Raw genomic sequence first — 21,106 nt, 5'->3', positions numbered from 1 at the left:
AAGGTACAAAGTAGAAGAGAATAGGCTAGTTTCCTAAAAAAAATTTTAGTCCGACAATTTAAATATAAAAAAATATTGGACACGTATATTTTTAATTGTCAATCAAACAAATAATTACAAAGTTATAGTGCGTTGAAGTTCCACGCGACGTCACAAAGTGCTGCACTTTTACGCACTCACTGACGTCACGGGTCTTTTCTTTAGAACTTTGGCACGCTTTATCTGTTTACATTTTCATTAGTATTAAAAAGTGAAAAATATGTGTCGAGTAGTTTTTGATAGGCTAACTGACAGACTAATTAAAACTCTTGCTTTTTTACCCAGGAAACAACAACTGTGTTTTATTATGTTTTACTTAAACTATTTAGGGTAATAAATTGGTAAGATCGACTTCTGCCATACATGTTAGTTAGAAAATTTTTTTTTATGAAAACCATATGAAACTTCTAAAAAAAAAACATACGGGTCGAATTGAGAACCTCCTCCTTTTTTGAAGTCGGTTGAAAACAATCATGTGGATGAAAATTGTTTACAATAAAAACCATAAAACATAATGTTGTTGTTTTACTTGTCAATATCTACTATACTAGACTAGACTGCATCCCACTTAACATCAGGTGCGATTGTGGTCAAATACCTGCCTTGTTATGCCTAAAAAAAATATTCGTTCGTTCGTTTCAGCCAAATGACGTCCACTGCTGGACAAAGGCCTCCACAATGCCCAAGGTTTTCCACAATGAACGGTCCTGCGCTGCCCGCATCCAGGCTCCTCCCGCGACCCTTACCAGATCGTCGGTCCACATTACATTGATTATTTTACTGATTTTGTTGTTTAAAAATATTCTAAAACATGTTAATTTACGGTTATTTAATTATTTTTTTGCATAAATAGGATCAGTATCAATAACTCATCACTCAGATTTTTTTCCCGTGAATGAAAATTAGTGCTGTATTTCCAGGTGGTTACTACTGCACGCAGTCCCAACGCAGCAGCCACGTGCTACATTTTGGAGGGTACACGTTCAATAAGAGGTACCAAGCTAAAATGGGCAAGTTAACATCATGGGTGTGTTCCTCGTACTACAGTATCCAGTGCCCGGTGAAGCTTAAAACTAATGAAAGTGAAATTATAGATTTGAGAGGAGAGCATAATCATTAAAAATCAGCTAGAGATTTATTTGTATCTGACTTTATAAGATAAAAATATCGTCCACCTTTTACACTTGAATGGACACCGAAATTATCGAAATGTCGTCTAGAATGGATGACTGTTTTGTTTCATATCTGGTTCATAAATTAATGTTTATTCAAGTATTCATAAACTCTGGTTTATGAATACTTGAATAAACATTAATTATCTAGGTACATTAATTACATATCTGTATAAAAATCTAAATAAAATAGCAATATTGTATGAATATTACCATGTTAGACCCTTAGGTTATTTCTGATAATGGCTCAGATAAAAGTGATTACAATTTTTAACCCAAAAAATTTGGTGATGATAAAAAAAAATTATTTTAAAATGGTCATCATGTGATAATTTATATTTTTCTGTGATTAGAATAATTTAACGCTTAGGTACCTAATATATTATGTAGTACAATTTTGTTTTTTCAATAAAAGTTTTCAATAAAATTACATTTTTGTTATAATAAAATGATGTAAAATAATTATACAAAAATAAATATTATGTAATACCTCTCCTGTGTATGTAGTTTACAGTTACAGCTCATGTTCTATTCAAAATACATATTATAAACTTTTATACAAGTAAGTAGATAACGTTAAATATTTAACTGTAACATAAAACTACTAAAACCTGATTAACTGAGACACCCTAATAACCCCCACTAGGTGGGGGCGTGTTGGGTCCCGCCGTGTAGGGCGGGACGTCCGCGGAAGGCGCCTTGGTCGTTTCTAGTACCCAAGGCGCCGACCACTATGCGGCAGAGGGAACACCCCAGGTTTTTAGTGGGTTCGAGCCCCACATAACCTGCCGTCCCCCGGCGGTAGGTATGGATAGGCCATTTTCCTGGGTAAAAAAAAAAAAAAAAAAAAAAAAAAAAGACACCCTAATAACGAAAGTATTAATTGATTCTCCCCACCACGTTCCAGGGTTGAACACGGATTGTTGAAGTGTTAATTAGTTTCATCATGGCAGAAGAGTGCTACCACAACATTATCTTGTAATAAATAAGAGGCCGACAAAGGCGACTGATGCCCATTTTCACCATCAATCCGTAATTTTTAAGTGACCCCTATGGTAATAAATAACAGGATTTTTTTCAAAGGGGTCACATAAATAGGCATTGATGGTGAAAACGGGCTTGTGTTTCTTCAGCCACTTCACCAGCCGTTATGTTGTCCTGAAGAAGTGGTGGTAGGGCAAGCTGTATTAAGAATTTTAATTTGGTAGTTATCCGCTTTATTAATCCATTAATTTTTCCACCAGCTGAGATAGTCACGACATCGAAAGGGGGTAAGGTGTTGCTTCTAGCTGGACACAGGTACCATAGAGAGTACGGCAACGAGGTGAGGAGCTACTGGCGCTGCACCAAGCGCGCCTCGATGGCTTGCCGTAGCAAAGTGAGGATCATACATGGCAGGATACTGGTCGGCCAGGGGCACAATCATCACTGAGGGTCAAATACCTGCCTTGTTATGCATAAATGTTATAAATAATTAAAGGTTTGGCCAAACCAACGCGATCACACGCGATCAGCCGGCGTGCAGCGATGGCAATCAATGTATTTAAAGCCTTGTATCCACTTGAGCATGCTCAGGCGAATGAGCGGCTCATTTGGCCAAGCCGCTCAAGTGGAGACGCCTGAGCACGCTCGGACTCGGCCAAATGAGCCGCTCATTCGCCTGAGCATGCTCAAGTGGATACAAGGCTTAAGTCTGATCGCCATCGCTGCACGCCGGCTGATCGCGTTGGTTTGGCTGAACCTTAAAAACGGAAATAACCGAATGGTGAAATTCGTTCGTTCTAGAAATCGAAGAAACTATTGTGAACCCACTAATAGCATTTGAATATTTACCTTAATAGGTACAAAGGGTTAAAGGATTTGTCACGTCATAAATTATGTGAATAAGTAGACATAAGATATTATATTTTGTGACAAATTTACTTAGGTTCATAACTATATTAGAAGTGTATTCGTAATAAACGTGAATTAGCACACGTTAATAAGTCATAGAATTATATAATTTGTGACGAATTTCCCTGTGACAATTCGACTCTGTAGGCTACTATTATGTATTCTGTGTCTGTAGTAATTCGAGAATAATTCCAGCCAATAATTTGGTTGGCTCAAAATTAAATTCACAAATTAAATCAACACTTCACTTATTTGATTTTAAAATACTTGTTCAATTACTTTCTTGTCCGCGCCATCTATACTAATGATTTATACAGGGTGTTACTTTGCATTCTTGCCATATAATTTCTTAAAGGTTACTATATTACTGATACTGAACACAAATCCGTAAAAAAATAATGCCCGAAATTTTTTTTTTTAATCTTGATTATTTTATTCTATCGACAATCGGTTAAACACACCACTAATTATCGTAACGCATGCACATCACTTGTTGGCGATGGCGATGGAGACTTTTTTACTTTTTATTGTATTTTTAAATATCTATTGCAATCTATTGTCTTTAAAATGTCTTTTTGACACTTGTAAAAAACTGAGAAATCTATCAATCACAAATCACGTTATAAATAATACAAAAATGTCTGAAGCGTATTCAAACAACGAATAATTTAATCAAAATGGTGCTTGGAGTGTCTGCAAGACGTCTTAGACGAAATGCTTGATGACGTACCCTTAGCGTTACACCAAATGCTCTACTACCAGCAGGATGGTGCTCCCCCACAATAAGGACGTCAAGTGCGCGAATAATACGTTTGGTGAACAGTGGATTGGACGAGGGGGTCCAGTAGCTTGGCCACCACGATCCTCGGACCTGACACCAATGGATTTTTGGAGTGACTTGAAACGACTGGTATGCGCAGAAGAGATAAACAGTGTTAAACGCGTTACACGAAAGGATTGTTTTAGTGAAACTGTGAGACAAAACGTTTATTTATGTGTTGCGAAAACTAAAGCGAAAAACCCACGCTTCGCAGTGCTAGACTGTGCCTTGATCAGATGATCAGAACGGAGAGGCCACTTTGAACACTTGCTTCGCAGTACCTAAACTTTGTAAGTAGGAACTTATTAATAAATAATTAATTGTGAATAAGGTGATTTCATTTCATACTTAATTTATTAATTTGTAAAAATAGGGTACAATGTTATAAAATAATTAAAACCCAAATAATTATTACGTATTTTTGACGGTCCTAAGCCCGTAAAGTAGAAAGGGAAATCTGAAATCAACTGAAGAGTATTTTAAAATAATTATTATGACTGGATAAAAAGGCTGGTCCAGAGCCATAAATCAACAGATTATTAAGAACTAGGCCACGTCCATTAGGTTTATTCCACTTGCACCTGTAGAACGTGCGAGTTATTCCAATTTGTACTGAAAAACCAAATTTACTAAAATCTTAGTGTACTTTCTTTATGGGAGTCTCTTGTTTATCTTAAATAATAGGTATTGTTCCCTACTTTTATCTCTGTGAATATGGCAAGAATGCAAAGTAACACGGTATATATATTTGTCCAATGTTTATAAAAAATAAAACGTGATAGCTTATTGAAGAATATTGTGAAAAAATATTGTGAATTGTGATATCACATGTATATTTAGAGTTAAAAAGATTTGGGACCAAGCGCACATGACATTAATCTTATGGTATACATTAATAGGTACTTATTTACATTCAAAAGTGTAATGTCCAATCTAGCTTGTAGTAGTATTTTTAATTAAATTACTTTAATTTAAAATACCTAATTCGGGTGTATATTTTATGTTATGGAATACACTCCTAAAAAAATCAGGAATGTTTTGAGGAAAAATAAATAATGTTGTTGTTTTCTGTTAAACCAAATTGAAGAATGTTATAACGTAGAATAAGAATTTATAGTAACTTAAGTTTACTTAGGTTTTAATAATTGTTTTCGTTATTACTTTTACAAACTCTATGGTGTGTATTTTTAATATTATATTCAATCCTGGTATCAAAAATAAAGTATCCATTACTTTGACATGTTACAAAAATTGTTATTTAGTTCAAATAATTATTTACTTACTAATAATAAAGATATCTTAATAATAATAAAAAACAGGAGTTATTGATATTGCCCACATTAGTATGAACTTTGAGGAGTTTTAATTAAGTATTAAAACACTGGGTTATTTCTACATGTAATTTTTTCTTTAAAAGATTATTCATTATCTCGTGGTGGGTTAGCAGAAGATGGTGACTCCGGTGCTTCTTCGTCGACAGATTCGATGTCAGATCAATCCTCTTCATCGGATAAGGGAAAGAAGCGTAAACGTCTAAGAAATTATAAAAATTGGAAGGATACAAGAAAGGAAAACAAAATACTTATTAATCATGGTAGACAACACCTTTCACTAAAGGGACGTCTTATTGAAGCGAAAAAAATGGGCGACCCTTGCTGCTGCACTCAACATAAATGTAAAACTAAATTTACTGAAGCTGAAAGAATTGAGATATTCGATAAATTCTGGAAATTGGGATCTATTGAAAAGCGATGGTTATTTATTGTTAACCACACAAAAAAAATGTTAACGAAACGGAATGCGCGGCAGCCTGCACGTCAGAGACATTTTACTTACAAATATTATTTACCAAAACTCAACTCTGATGGTCTTAGTCAGACTCAAATAGCCGTATGCCAAATAATGTTTGTGCGTACTCTTGGCATGAGTCATGATGTCATTAAAACAGCATGGCAAAAGTGCGATAAAAATGGAAGTATACAAAAAGACATGAGGGGGCGACACGTTAAAAATCGGAAAGTTAGCAATGAATAAGTCAATGGGCGCTCATGTCGTACGTTTGACTTATAATGTAATCAATGGCCGGACTTACAATAATATCGTGACAAAGCCGCTACTTACTGTCCGTCAATAAAGAGATATTGTATAATCCTAATCACAAAACTGAAGCCTACTTCGATAAAACTGTTCTTTTCAATCATTTGAGTACAAGTTGGCCATTGCCATTCTTGAAGGAAAAATAAATAAAAGTGAAATTTTCTTGTATTTCCGTTTTTTACTTTTATTTACGTATTTATTTTTTTACATTTATTCAATAAAGTATTTATTATATAATATTCATCTAAATCATACTGGGTATTTTAGTTTACTGTCTTTTTAAAGTCCCTATTTTTTTCAACGTCATCGTACAGTCCGTATTCGCGGTTAGATACGGTTTGTACAGATACGATGTCTAATTAGCTAAGAGACAAAAAGGCATAAAGTGGTAGGAGGTTCAAATTTTATTACGAAAATGTATAATGTTAGTAGGTTAATGACGTGTATAATTTGTTTCACAGATTCTAATTATTCATCTCGTGGTGGGTTAGCAGAAGATGGCGACTCTGGTGCTTCTTCGTCGACAGATTCGATGTCAGATCAATCCTCTTCATCGGATAAGGGAAAGAAGCGTAAACGTCTAACAAATTATAAAAATTGGAAGGATACCAGAAAATCAAGAAGGGAAAACAAAATACTTGTTAATTTTTTTTTTTTTTTAATCTTTATTGCACACATAAAAACAGTGGTACAACAGGCGAGCTTAATGCCATGTGGCATTCTCTTCCAGCTAACCAGAAAATTAGACAAAACAGAGAATTTAAGTAGGCGGTGCAAAATAGTACAAATACAAAAAAAAAACTTATACTAATATAATACATAAAATATTATAATATATTAATACAAAATATATACCTACATAAATACATACATATACATAATATAAGGTGGATAACGAGAAGGTTTAAGAGAGATCAAGACGACGAGATACGTTCAAGGAAATGCTTGCGCACAGAGTATTTAAACACAAACTTGCTGGGAGCCTGCCTAATGTTCTCGGGAAGAGCGTTCCAAAGGCGAATAGATTGGAGAAGGAATGAATTAGAGAGGAAACCAGTGCGGTGGGATGGGGTAGAAAGAAGAAGTTTGTTGGAGGAACGAAGTTGCCTTACATGAGTTGAACTTAAAAGAGTATACTGAGATTTAAGATAGGAAGGAGCATTAGGGTCGTTTAAGATGGTAAAAAGTGTAGTGAGAATTCTGGCATTACGCCGTAGAGGAACAGGTAGCCATTTGAGCTCAGATCGGTAGGAGGAGATGTGATCATATTTACGTAGACAAAATATGAACCGGATGCAACTGTTGAGAAGGCGGTCCAGTTTGTTAAGGAGAACTTGATTAAGGTCCGGATAACACACATCAGCATAATCTATGAGCGGGAAAATTAAGGCGTGGACAAGTAAAATCTTGGTTTTGACAGGAAGGAAATATTTTAATCTGCAAAGAGAACGCAATGTGGCAGTGACCTTCCGGCTAATCTCTGAGACCTGAGTCGTCCAGCCAAGAGTAGAGTCAAGGTATAGGCCAAGGTTCTTAACACTAGTACAGTAAGGTATATCCACACTATTAAAAGTGACAGTTGAGACACTATTCATATTTAAACGACAGAGTTGTCGCTGGCTCCCGATTATTATAGCCTGGCATTTGTTGGGATTAACAGCAACGCCGTAACGATTTGACCATTCCCTGATATGTTCAAGGTCATCGTTTAAGCGATGTACAGCCTGGTCAATTTCGTCAAAACGACAATGTCGGTAAAGTTGAAGATCATCGGCATACAGATGGTGAGACGAGCCAATACCGAAGGTGAGTGAATTGATAAAAATAGAGAAAAGGAGAGGGGAAAGTATACCACCCTGCGGAACACCGGTCACGAGGTCACGCCAGTGGGAAATAGTTTTATCTATGCGTACGGCCTGTTGGCGTCCGCAGAGGTATGAGGCGAACCAATCCATGACAACTGGTGACATATTGTATCTGGATAACAACGATAGGAGGACTTCATGGTCAACTGTATTAAAGGCATTGGAGAAATCAATGAGTACAAGCAATGTAAGTTGGCCATGTTCCATTCCCATTCGGATGTCTTCCGTCACCTTGAGCAGTGCAGTGCTGGTGCTGTGGCCAGGACGGAAACCGGATTGGAAAGGACTGAGGAGGTTGTTTGTGAATATGAGTTTGGACAGTTGGGAGTGAACAACCGCCTCTAGGGTTTTTGAGAGGAATGGTAATATGGATATGGGCCTAAAATTATTTAAGGTGGAAGGATTAGGTATTTTGGGTAGAGGGATTACAAAGGCTTTGCACCAGTTGCGAGGAAACACACCAGAGGATAAGGAAAAGTTAATGATATGGGTAATGAAAGGGAGAAGGAATTCGAGGAGGATAAGGATCATGGTACGGCTAATATCATCAAAACCTACGGCTTTGGATTTGATGGAGAGGATAATTTTCCTGACCTCATCACCAGACACAGCAGAAAACATAAACACCTCAGGAAGTAGAAGAGTTGTGGAAGTTATCTCGTTGATAGTTTGTGATCTGATGAGCGGATCCAAAGTGGAAGCAGAGGAGAAATGGGTGTTTAGCTCATCAGAAGAGAAAGAGGAGTGAGAAAGTGTGGTAGGGCGTTTGCCAATACCCAGTGTTTTGAGGAACTTCCACACATCCGCAGACGAGGTGTTGTTAATGTTATCATGGATATAACCGCGTCTGGCCGATCTCACCATCTGATTGCAACGGTTTCTTGCAACTTTATATTTACACCAGTTTATGTCAGAACGATCTTTTTTGAAATTGAGGAAAGCCCTATCACGGCGGTTCATCGCCGCACGCACTTCTCTCGAGATCCAAGGAGCAGGAAGATGTTTAAGTTTAACAGGTCGCAGCGGAGCATGCACATCGTAGAGAGACAGCAAGTTAGAATTGAATAAGGCCACCTTATCATCTACAGTTTTCGCGGATTGAACCGGACCCCAGTCGAGCGATGCTGCATCGCGCTTAATCGCATCTGCATCCACCTTGCCAAAGTTACGCATCAGCACCGTAGTTGGTTTTTGCTTGGTGGTGTGGAGCCTATAGGTCGCGAAAACTAAGTCATGGCGTGAAAAGCCTGGTGCAGCATATTGACCATGCGCAATGACACTGTCAGGGGAAGAGGTGATAATTAGATCAAGCCAAGTATCAGGGGAATCGATATTATGATGAGTGGGTTGTAGTGGTAGAATAGACAGATTTAAGGAAGTGAAGAGTGATGACAACTTAGTAGAAGAAGAAGATTTGATAAGGAGATTGGTGTTGAAGTCGCCCATGATCACGTGATGCGTGTAATCCGTACAAATGGGTTCCAAGGTGGATTCAAGTTGGGAGAGGTAATCGATACCAGGAGGGCAATACACCACTCCAAGGACGGCCTTGATACCCTTCACGTTGATCTCGACGAAGAGAAACTCGGCGGACGCACTGTAGGGAGCTGGCGACATGCACAACACCCTATGAGGGATGTCGCTGCGCAAGTAAATGGCGACACCGCCACCACCCTTGCCAATCCGATCATTCCTAATTAAAATAAAACCAGGGAGAGCGTAGGATGTGGAGTCAAGGCATGGCTTGAGCCAGCTCTCCGATACGAGGACAGCATGAAGGTTTTCACCGGTGAAAGTTTCCAAGAGATCGGGATAATGTGAGGGGACACTTTGAGCGTTAATATGGCAAATATTGAGAAACCGCTTTGTGTTCAAGAAGTTACGATTTAACGTATCTTTAAGGGATAGAGTGTCATGAAATGAGTCTTCATCGAATGAAGAAGACTCGTGAGCAGAATAAAATGATTCGTCATCCATGCCTATTTGTAAAAATAAAAATAATATATAAATATGACAAAAATAAAAATTAAACTACGAATATAAATAAAAGATAATTACGATATACATATACCTACACTACACTCTGGTCTGCCGGCTTACATTAAGAATAAAACAAACTAAAACATTGATTAAAAAGTAAAAGCTCTTGAGGTACCCAACAATTAAAAAAAAAAAATTTTTTACGTGAAACGGAACGTAGTAACTGAACAACACTATAAAAAAAAAAAAAATAATAAAAAAAAAACGTAACACAAAAGTTTAACACATTTCTGGACGAACCTGACAATGTCATATGTCACTCTGACAGCTCAATTGTCAATTCAAACATTTTACATTTGAGAAAAAGTGTTCGTAAAAGGTAAACAAAGATAATAGATAGTGCTCTAAAATGTAAATGTGGGTATAGGTACCTCAGGAAACAGCCTAGTCAGAAGATATTATGGAGGGTACAATTATTTCCCGGCAACCTGTTTGGTGACCGTGCGTTTGGAGCGCTGCGGGGCCGAGGTGGACGCGGTCTTGCTCCTCTTGTCCGCTGTGGCTGGGCTCTCCCTCGCCGGTCCAGCAGAAACAGGCTGCTTGGGGCACTCCAAATCTTGCTCACTATGAATTTGGCGACGCATCCCGTTGGGCAACTTAGCAAATATGTTACCATCAAAAGTCCAGCAATTTGTGATGCCAAATCTTTTCCTTGCTTCCGTAAAAAGTTGTTGCCTAGTGCGTGTGAGAAACTCGGAGAGCACAGTAGAGGTCCCCTTCAGGACAGTCTTCTTTCTCCAAACCGCTGTCTTTGTCGAGTGGTCAACAAAGCGGACCAAAATAGGTCGTATACGACCCTTGGCTGCAGGTCCAAGCCTATGACATGCTGTGAATGTAGAGGAGCTTATGTCCTTCAAATCAAAACGATCACTCAGAATGCCACATATCACGGCAGAAGTCTGCTCCTTGGGATCCTCTGAGATACCGCCGAACAGTAGGCACTTTCTACGATGCCTCATCTCCAATGTGTCAGTAACTTTGGAGACCTCACTTATCTGCTTACGCAACAGCTGCAGGATGCCGTGGACAGTTTCCTTGAATGCCCGGAATTCGTCGTACAGTCGGGCAAGTGATGACGGCTCAGCAGAAGTCTTGAGCTGCGACTCGAAGTCACTCATGCGCTGGTGCAGTGAGGCCTCAAGAGAGCACTGGATCTGTTGTACGTCAGACAGCGTAGCCATGGCGATGAAAGGTGGATGATATGTTGGAGAGCCGGTAGTGGAGTGCAGTGAAGTGCTAGTGTCACACCATAAAAGTGGTGACAAACGATAGTGGGTCAAAGTTGTAGATTTTTAAGTATTGTGACAAGGCAAAAAGGTAATTATATTAACTTTTACTAATTTTAAATAAGTTTGAGCTAAGAGAGTCTTGCGTACTTTTTTAACGCCTACCGCCGAAAAAAGTTAATCATGGTAGACAACACCTTTCACGAAAGGGACGTCTGATTGCAGCGAAAAAAATGGGCGACTCTTGCTACTGCACTAAACAATGCGAAACTAAATTTACAGAAGCTGAAAGAATTGAGATATTCAACAATTTTTGGGGATTGGGATCTAATGAAAAGCGATGGTTATTTATTGTTAACCACTCAAAAAAAATGCTTAAAAATAGATCAAAGCAGCGGGGTGAGCCCGTACGTAACAGAAAGTATACTTACAAATATTATTTATCTAAAACTAACTCTGATGGTTTTAGTCAGACTCAAATAGCTGTATGCCGATTAATGTTTGTGCGTACTCTTAATACTAGTTCTAACATCATTAAAACAGCATGGCAAAAGTACGATGAAAATGGAATTATACAACAAGACATGAGGGGGCGACATGCTAAAAATCGGAAAGTTAGCAATGAATAAGTCGGTGTGCGCTCATGTCGTACGTTTGACTTATAATGTAATCCATGGCAGGACTTACAATAATATCGTTACAAAGCCGATACTTACTGTCCGTCAATACAGAGATATTGTATAATCCTAATCACAAAAATGAAGCCTACTTCGATAAAACTGTTCTTTTCAATCATTTGAGTACAAGTTGGCCATTGCCATTCTTAAAGAAAAAACAAATAAAAAGTAAACTTTTCTTGTATTTTCGTTTTTTACTCTTATTCACGCATTTTTTATATTATAGTATTAATTTAAATCATAATACTATGTATTTTAGCTTACTGTGTCTTTTTAAATCCCTATTTTTGCAACGTCATCGTACAGTCCGCATTCGCGGTTAGATACGGTTTGTACAGATACGATGTCTAATTAGCTAAGAGACAAAAAGGCATAAAGTGGTAGGAGGTTCAAATTTTATTAAGAAAATGTATAATGTAATAGTAGGTTAATGACGTGTATAATTTGTTTCACAGATTCTAATTATTCATCTCGTGGTGGGTTAGCAGAAGATGGCGACTCTGGTGCTTCTTCGTCGACAGATTCGATGTCAGATCAATCCTCTTCATCGGATAAGGGAAAGAAGCGTAAACGTCTAACAAATTATAAAAATTGGAAGGATACCAGAAAATCAAGAAGGGAAAACAAAATACTTGTTAATCATGGTAGACAACACCTTTCACGAAAGGGACGTCTGATTGCAGCGAAAAAAATGGGCGACTCTTGCTACTGCACTAAACAATGCGAAACTAAATTTACAGAAGCTGAAAGAATTGAGATATTCAACAATTTTTGGGGATTGGGATCTAATGAAAAGCGATGGTTATTTATTGTTAACCACTCAAATAAAATGCTTAAAAATAGATCAAAGCAGCGGGGTGAGCCCGTACGTAACAGAAAGTATACTTACGAATATTATTTACCTAAAACTAACTCTGATGGTTTTAGTCAGACTCAAATAGCTGTATGCCTAGTAATGTTTGTGCGTACTCTTAATACTAGTTCTAGAATCATTAAAACAGCATGGCAAAAGTACGATGAAAATGGAATTATACAACAAGACATGAGGGGGCGACATGCTAAAAATCGGAAAGTTAGCAATGAATAAGTCGGTGTGCGCTCATGTCGTACGTTTGACTGATAATGTAATCCATGGCAGGACTTACAATAATATCGTTACAAAGCCGCTACTTACTGTCCGTCAATACAGAGATATTGTATAATCCCAATCACAAAAATGAAGCCTACTTCGATAAATTTACTGTTCTTTTCAATTGTTTGAGTACAAGTTTGCCATTGCCATTCTTGAAGGAAAAATAAATAAAAGTGAATTTTTCTTGTATTTCCGTTTTTTACTTTTATTTACGTATTTATTTTTTTACATTTATTCAATAAAGTATTTATTATATAATATTCATCTAAGTCATACTGGGTATTTTAGTTTACTGTCTTTTTAAAGTCCCTATTTTTTGCAACGTCATCGTTCAGTTCGTCTTCGCGGTCAGATACGGATTATACAGATACGATGTCTAATTAGCTAAGCATGTAGTTGTAGGAGGTTCAAATTACATATAGTATTACGAAAATGTATAATGCAATAGTAGGTTAACAACGTATATAATTTGTTTCACAGATTTCAATTATCCATTATCACATGAGTTAGCAGAAGTTGACGACTCCGATGCTTCTTCGTCGACAGATTCGATGTCAGATCAATCCTCTTCATCGGATAAGGGCAAGAAGCGTAAACGTCTTACAAATTATAAAAATTGGAAGGATACCAAAAAACACCTTTCAAGAAAGGAAAACAAAATACTTAATTATCATAGTAGACAACACAATTCACTGTGGGGACGTCTTATTGGAGCAAAAAAAATGGGTGACTCTTGCTACTGCACTAAACAATGCCAAACTAAATTTACAGAAGCTGAAAGAATTGAGATATTCCACAATTTTTGGGGATTGCGATCTAAGGAAAAGCGATGGTTATTTCTTGTCAACCACTCAAAAAAATTGCTTAAAAATAGATCAAGGCAGCGGGGTGAGCCCGTACGTAACCGACAGTTTACTTACAAATATTATTTACCTAAAACTAACTCTGATGGTATTAGTCAGACTCAAATAACCGTATGCCGATTAATGTTTATGCGTACTCTTGATACTAGTTATTACATCGTTACAAGGGCATGGCAAAATTATTTAAAATGATTAACTGGTCTTTGAAATCGTTTGAGTACAAGTTGGTCATTGCCATTCTTGAAGGCAAAATAAATAAAAAGTAAAAGGATAGTGCCAGGGTCTGGACCAAGTGCTGCCCAGAATCAACCCATAGTGCATTTTGTTCCTCAGGCCAATACTAATGTGTAAACAGAAGCGCACTGAAATCTATCCCTGGAGTTAAGAGAAAAAAAGAGTTTTGTTTTGAATTATTTACATACAAAATATCATCGATATATACGTACTACGCATAAGATTTCATGATTTTGGCATTAAATAACACTCGCTATGTTGAACTTAACCATACTGCATCCGTACACATTACTTTAGTGCGACTTAGACATTCTTTATAAGCGATCTAACGCTGTTGCAATAGTTTGGTTAGTTGACAGAAATCATTATTTTCAAAATGAAGCAAGAAGTTTTAGTTCTCTATCCTTGCGAAAAATCAATTGATTGGTGTATTACAATCGATTATTGAAGTTATTGTAAGCTAAAACTTCTTGCTCCATTTTAGAAATAATTAATTTCGGTCAACTCACTAAACTACTGAAACAGCGCTTGATCGCTTATACATAATGTCGAAGTCGTACTAAATTAAGGTGTACGGATGCAGTATGGTTAAGTTCAACATAGCGAGTGTTATTTAATGCCAAAATCGCTAAATCTTATGCGTAGTAGGTATACATCGATGATATTTTGTATGTAAATAATTCAAACAAAACTCTTTTTTTCTCTTAACTCCAGGGATAGATTTCAGTGTGCTCCAGTTTACAAATTAGTATTGGCCTGAGGAACAAAAATGTACTATAGTTTCATTCTGGGCAGCACTTGGTCCAACTTCCATACATGGATTGGCACTGTCCTTTTCTTGTTTTTCCGTTTTTTCTTTTATTTACGTATTTTTATATAATATTCGTTAAAATGTTCTTGTTTTTCCGTTTTTTACTTTTATTTTTTATATAATATTCATTTAAATCATACAGGTATTTTAGTTTACTGTGTCTTTTTCCTTACCTATTTTTTGTAACGTCACGTCATCGTACAGTTCGTCTACGCGGTCAGATACGGTTTATACAGCAGATATGATGTCTAATTAGCTAAGCATGATGTTGTAGGAGGTTTAAATTATACACGGTGTTACTTTCCATCCTTGTCATATTCACAGAGATAAAAGTAGCAAACAATACCTACTATTTCAGATAAACAAGAGACTCCCATAAAGAAAGCACTAAGTTTTGGTTTTGCAGTACAAATTGGAATAAACCAATTTTGTCCCGCACGTTCAACTGGCGCAATATTGGAATGAACCTAGTGGTCGTCAGCTTTTTACAAAAGTGTCAAATAGAACTTTAAAAACAATAGATTGCAATAGATATTTAAAAATAGAAAGATTCATTGTCGCCATCGCCAACAAGTGATGTGCATTGTGTTACGTAAATCCAATTAATGTTTGTGCGCACTCTTGATACTAGTTATCACATCGTTACAAGGGCATGGCAAAAGACGTTCATCGTAATGAAAATGGAATTATAATACAAGACATGAGGGGGCGACATGCCAAAAATCGGAAAACTACCAATGAATAAGTCGGTGTCGATTTCTGCTGCCGAAATTAGTTTCACCTGTACGTTTGACTTATAATGTAATCAATGGCCGGACTTACAGTAGGTAATATCGTGACAAAGCACCTATGTCCGTCAATATTGTATAATCTCACTCACAAAACTGAATCCTATTTTGAGTCCAAGTTGGCCATTGCCAATTGCCATACTTAAAGAAAAAACAAATAAAAAGTGAATTTTCTTACATTTCCGTTTTTTACTTTTCATTTTTTATTCACCTTGTAAAAATATTTTTTAAATAATATTCATTTAAATCATACCAGGTATTTTAGTTTACTGTGTCTCTTTAAAGTCCCTATTTTTTGCAACGTCATCGTACAGTTCGTCTTCGCGGTCAGATACGGTTTTTACAGATACGATGTCTAATTAGCTAAGAGACGAAAAGGCAAAGGCATGAAGTGGTAGGAGGTTCAAATTATATTACGAAATTACAAAATGTAAGAGTAATTTAACGCTGCGTAATAATTTGTTTCACAGATTTCAATGATTTATTGTCACGTGATGGCTCCGAACCATTTGGCGACTCCGATGCTTCTTCCTCGACAAATTCAATGTCTGATGAATCCTCTCCATCGGTTAAGGGCAAGAAGCGTAAACTTCAAACAAATTATGAAAATTGGAAGGATACCAAAAGGAAAATACTTGTCAATCATGGAAAACAACATCTTTCAAGAAAGGGACGTCTTATTGCAGCGAAAAAAATGGGCGACCCTTGCTACTGCACTAAACTTAAATGTGAAACTAAATTTACAGAAGATGAAAGAATTGAGATATTCAACAATTTTTGGGGATTGGGATCTAGGGAGAAGCGATGGTTATTTCTTGTTAATCACTCAAAAAAAATGCTTAAAAACAGAATATTGCGAAGGGAAGAATCCATTCGTAAATCTCGGAGACAGTTTACTTACAAATATTATTTACCAAAAACTAATTCTGATGGTCTTAGTCAGAGTCAAATAACCGTATGCCTAGTAATGTTTTCACGTACTCTTGACATTAGTTACACAACCGTTGTAAAAGCATGGCAAAAGTACGATGAAAAAAATGGAATTATACAAAAAGACATGTCGGGGCGATATGCCAGAAATCGGAAAAGTAGCAGTTAATAGGTCGGTGTGCGCTCATGCTACTTACATGATGTCAAAATACATATTACGGGAAATTAGTGTCACCCATGTTTGACTTATAAACCTACAGGTAATCAATGGCCGGACTAAAGCTTCAACCACACCAACGTGTGCAGGCCCCCTAGACAAAACGCACTTTTTGATCGAATCGAAAATCGAATCCGTCAAAACTCCATACAAAAAAGGGGCTTTTCGACCACTTTTCGACTGGTTTGCGATTATAATTTTCACTTTGTCTAGACCCACAGATCGCCATCGCCGGCGCGACCTAAGGCCAATGACAGGTCGCGCGACCTATGACAATTCACGCGACCTGTCATTTCCCTATGATCGAGCCGGCGATGGCGATCTGCACGCGTTGGTGTGGTTGAAGCATTAAAATAACATAATGACAGAGCTGCTACTGTCAGCCAATACAGAGATATTGTAACCTCTCACTTTAATTAACGTAGGTACTTGTAAGAAGCATATTATAAGTAGCGAGTGACTCACAAAACTGAAGCCTAGGCTGAGTTGCGCCACTTAATTTTAACGGTAACTATGACGATAACCGATGCTTTTTGTATGGAGTTTGACAGATTTTTTACATTTTAAAGTTAAAGTAAGATGGTGCAACCCAGCCTTTTTATTTTTTGCAATCTTTTGAGTAACAATTAGCCATTGCCCAATTTTATTGTTCTTAAAGGAAACAATAAAAAGTTAATTTCCTTTTTTTATTTTATTTACCTAAATTATTTTTACACTTTTATTTAAATCGTGCTGTTTTAGTTTACTGTGTTATTTTTCAGAGTATGGACTCACGGATTGTAGAAATACGAGAAATTGTTGGAAGTTCAGATAAGTTACAAAAATATTATATTGTAATACTAGGTTAACGCTATGTGTTTGTTTCACAGATTTCAATTATTCATTATCACGTGATGGCTCCGAACAATTTGGCGACTCCGATGCTTCTTCGTCGACAGATTCGATGTCTGATCAATTCTCCTCCTCTCCTTTGGTTAAGGACAAGAAGCATAAACGTCTAATAAATTATGAAAATTGGATGGATAATAAAAGAAAAGTACTTGTCAATCATGGCAAACAACATATTTCAAGAAAGGGACGTCTTATTGCAGCGAAAAAAATGGGCGACCCTTGCTACTGCACTAAACTTAAATGTGAAACTAAATTTACTGAAGATGAAAGAATTGAGATATTCAATAAGTTTTGGGAATTGGGAGATAGGGAAAAACAATGGTTGTTTATTGTTAACCACTCAAAAAAACTGCTTAAAAATAGAATTTTGCGACGGGAGCCCTTACGTAACAGATCTTTTACTTACAAATATTATTTACCAAAAACCAGCTCGGATGGTCTTAGTGAGACTCCAGTAAATGTATGCAGTTTAATGTTTGTACGTACTCTTGACGTTGCTTCTAAAACCGTTACAACCGCGTGGAAAAAGTGCGATGAAAATGGAATCATACAAAAAGACATGAGGGGGCGACATACCAAAAAAAGGAAAATTAGCAATGAAACTATTAAGTCGGTGTGCGCTCATGTTAAATTCTGCCGCCAAACTTCAAAAAACATATTACTTGAAAAGACTATTACCCATATGTTTGCCTTATATAATCAATGGCCGGGCTTAGAAAAATATCGTGATAGAGCAGCCACTGTCCGCCAATATAGAGATATTGTAAACTCTTACTTGAAGCCTCGTAAAAAGTATAAGTAGCAGGAACTGAAAACTGATAAATTACGTACCTACTTAATATTTAATGTTACATGTAATGTACGAAGTTGATTGCCCAAATGTTATTAAAGTAAAAACAAATAAAAATTTCAATTACTTAAAATAATAATTCCGTTTTTTATTTGATAATAAAAATAATCTTATTTTAAAATCTTTATGAGATTCTCTTCACTATAGTAAGTTTCATTCGTTGAAAATAGATTCGTTACAACTTGAATAGCGCGTGAATTTCTCACGAGAATTATTACGAGGTGTGACGCTTTTATCATTCTTTTTTACCCTGTCATTATTCGACTAAGGTTCAAATCGTCAATTTACAAATCGCCCCTTTATTTTACAGAGAGATTTTATAATAATAATAATGTGTATAGATTTTATAGTTTTAAATGTCATTTAATAATGAATAAAAGATTCAAATTGGAATTTCGTGTTAACTGTGTTACAAGTTGCATTCCAGGACCTTTATTTCGTGAGACGCCATGGGGAGACATAATCCTCTTTTTGAACGGCCATAAGTACATCGGAGATCGAAATAAGGGCTACCGTAGGATCTGGAGATGTGTTAAGAGGGTGACCAGCTGTTGCCCCGTCATGGTCCTGACTATAAATCAGCAGATAGTCAATGTTCTTAATAAACATAACCACGCTCTATAATAAATAGGCTAACGCCCGTATTCACAAACATTACTATGAGGTCTCACAGTGTGCGTACAGGGTGACATACGAATCAATCACAGAGCTCTATTCAACGCTGTGCGTTCGATTTGCTGCTTCACTTAAGCAAGCATCGTTTGTGAATACGGGTGTTACAATTACATTACACATTACATTCTTTATTGATCTTGAAATCAGGTTGTGAATTATCTTATGAGTAAGAATTTTTGAAAAAAATATTGTATTTTTCGATGTTTCTTATTTATTAAAAATTATTTTATTAATTCTTTATGTAAGCACGTTTTTTATCTACTGTTAGTTTTCCACAAAGGTGTAGGTAGAGTAATGTTCTTAAGACAATAATCTTTTCTGCGTAAGTAATAAAAAAGTTGCATTTTACGATGGCTGTTATATTTATATCAAATAATTCTCTCTACATTAGTACTAAGCAGTGTGAATGAATTCGATTTTTGTTGTTGAAATGTCGTTTTCCGCACAGATATTACATGCATTTTGTTAAAAGATAAGAGCAACATTAATTACATACATACAGTGATTTTATGTGATTAATTTTTAATTTACAATAAGTATTGTAGTTTGTGGTTTGGTTTTGTGTTTTTTGTACTATGTTTTCCTTTACGTAATTATATTATTTCAACATTGTTAAGAATTGTTATTATCTTCTAAAAATAAGTAACTTGTATTTAGTGTGTGTATGTGAATGAGATTTTTTTTCTAATGAATGTTTTCCATAATATTTGTTTTAAAGTACGTTTTTCTCAAGAGAAAATGCAGCATTATGTTTATTACAATATTCAAAAGTAGCGCTTCATTGTTTACTATGATTCTGTTATTTTTCTTTTTTAATATTTTACATTTTGCTTTGTGTGAGCAATTAAATCGTTTCTTATTGTTGTTTTTTACAAATGTATGCTTAAAGAGAATAAAGTTAAGATGGATTTAAGATATGTGTACAATATGTCTTAAGTTATTGCACAGGCTTACATTTTATCCTTAATTAATGGACTTAATAATGATGTTTGTGACTCAACCGGTAAACTTATTACAGCAGAAGAAAACACTACTATGAACTTAATAATAAGCGAAGTTCACACACAAGCTAACGACAATTTTTCTGATGACGACGTCATTGAAGTTGTAAGGGATGAAGCACCCATTGAAATACTATCAGACGGTGAAGAAAATGAACGTGAGAAAAATAATCAAAGCCAGGATACTGATATACAAGATTTTCATTTTACATCAGTACCCACTATTCTAGAAACTCAAAACGATCAAAGTATAGACACTACTGTAGATCCTCTTCTTAGCAACACGGGTTTTGTAAGCTCAGAACATGAAGCACATGATAAATCGCCCATAAAATCCGATGCAATGGTTGACGAAACACCAACTAACAATACCATCAATGGAAATAAAGATACTGCGGATCTAACTTACTCTAATAATGATAAAGATAATTTTGAACGGGATAGTGAACAATCAGTTGACCCATTGTCAGAGAAATCATTAAAACAATTACAAGAGGTTCAAGATCTTGAAAAGACTTCAGAAGAGAAAGCTAACAATGATTAAAATTGTTTATAATTGTCTTCTTTATTTGTTATTATTACTTGATCTAAAGAGAAACTAACATCTACTGTGCTAACGTTGGCGTTAGCGTTTTGGTGTGGGTTTTTTGGAGTCGGTTTTTCTTTTTTTATTATTTTCTATTGACGTTCATAAGTGCCACTTGTGGTCTAAACTGAATAAATATTTTTTTGATTTGATTTTTGATTTGATTAACAATGATGGAAATTATTTATAATTATCTTCTTTTTTGTGATTACTTAATCTAATAAAAATATTCAATTAATGAACTGCTGTTTGAACTTTGAGAATATTGACATCACCTTATTTATTGTAGCTGTAATTTC

At 36.1% G+C, this 21,106-nt stretch overlaps 1 protein-coding gene across 1 annotated transcript; it reads left to right on the top strand.

The window, feature by feature from the left end:
• Positions 1-11,385: 11,385 nt before the first annotated feature.
• LOC135076714 (clumping factor A-like) lies at positions 11,386-20,765 on the top strand. The gene is made up of 4 exons (XM_063971134.1): positions 11,386-11,551; positions 12,285-12,395; positions 13,442-13,552; positions 20,239-20,765. The coding sequence occupies exons 1-4, from the start codon at positions 11,386-11,388 to the stop codon at positions 20,763-20,765; spliced, it is 915 nt and encodes a 304-aa protein (XP_063827204.1).
• The last annotated feature ends 341 nt before the right edge of the window (positions 20,766-21,106 follow it).

Source organism: Ostrinia nubilalis, chromosome 12, assembly GCF_963855985.1.
Source record: "Ostrinia nubilalis chromosome 12, ilOstNubi1.1, whole genome shotgun sequence".
Lineage (NCBI taxonomy): Eukaryota > Metazoa > Arthropoda > Insecta > Lepidoptera > Crambidae > Ostrinia > Ostrinia nubilalis.
Note: the sequence above shows the minus strand (reverse complement) of the source record. Positions and strands in the feature narration are given on the sequence as shown.

Bases quoted from the DNA above. Each gene is read 5' to 3' on its own strand.
- LOC135076714 (XM_063971134.1), top strand. From the start codon at position 11,386: ATGGGCGACTCTTGCTACTGCACTAAACAATGCGAAACTAAATTTACA. The intron at 11,552-12,284 runs GTGAGCCCGTAC...TTTGTTTCACAG, and splicing joins AAATAGATCAAAGCAGCGGG to ATTCTAATTATTCATCTCGT. The intron at 13,553-20,238 runs GTAAACGTCTTA...AACTTATTACAG, and splicing joins ATCGGATAAGGGCAAGAAGC to CAGAAGAAAACACTACTATG.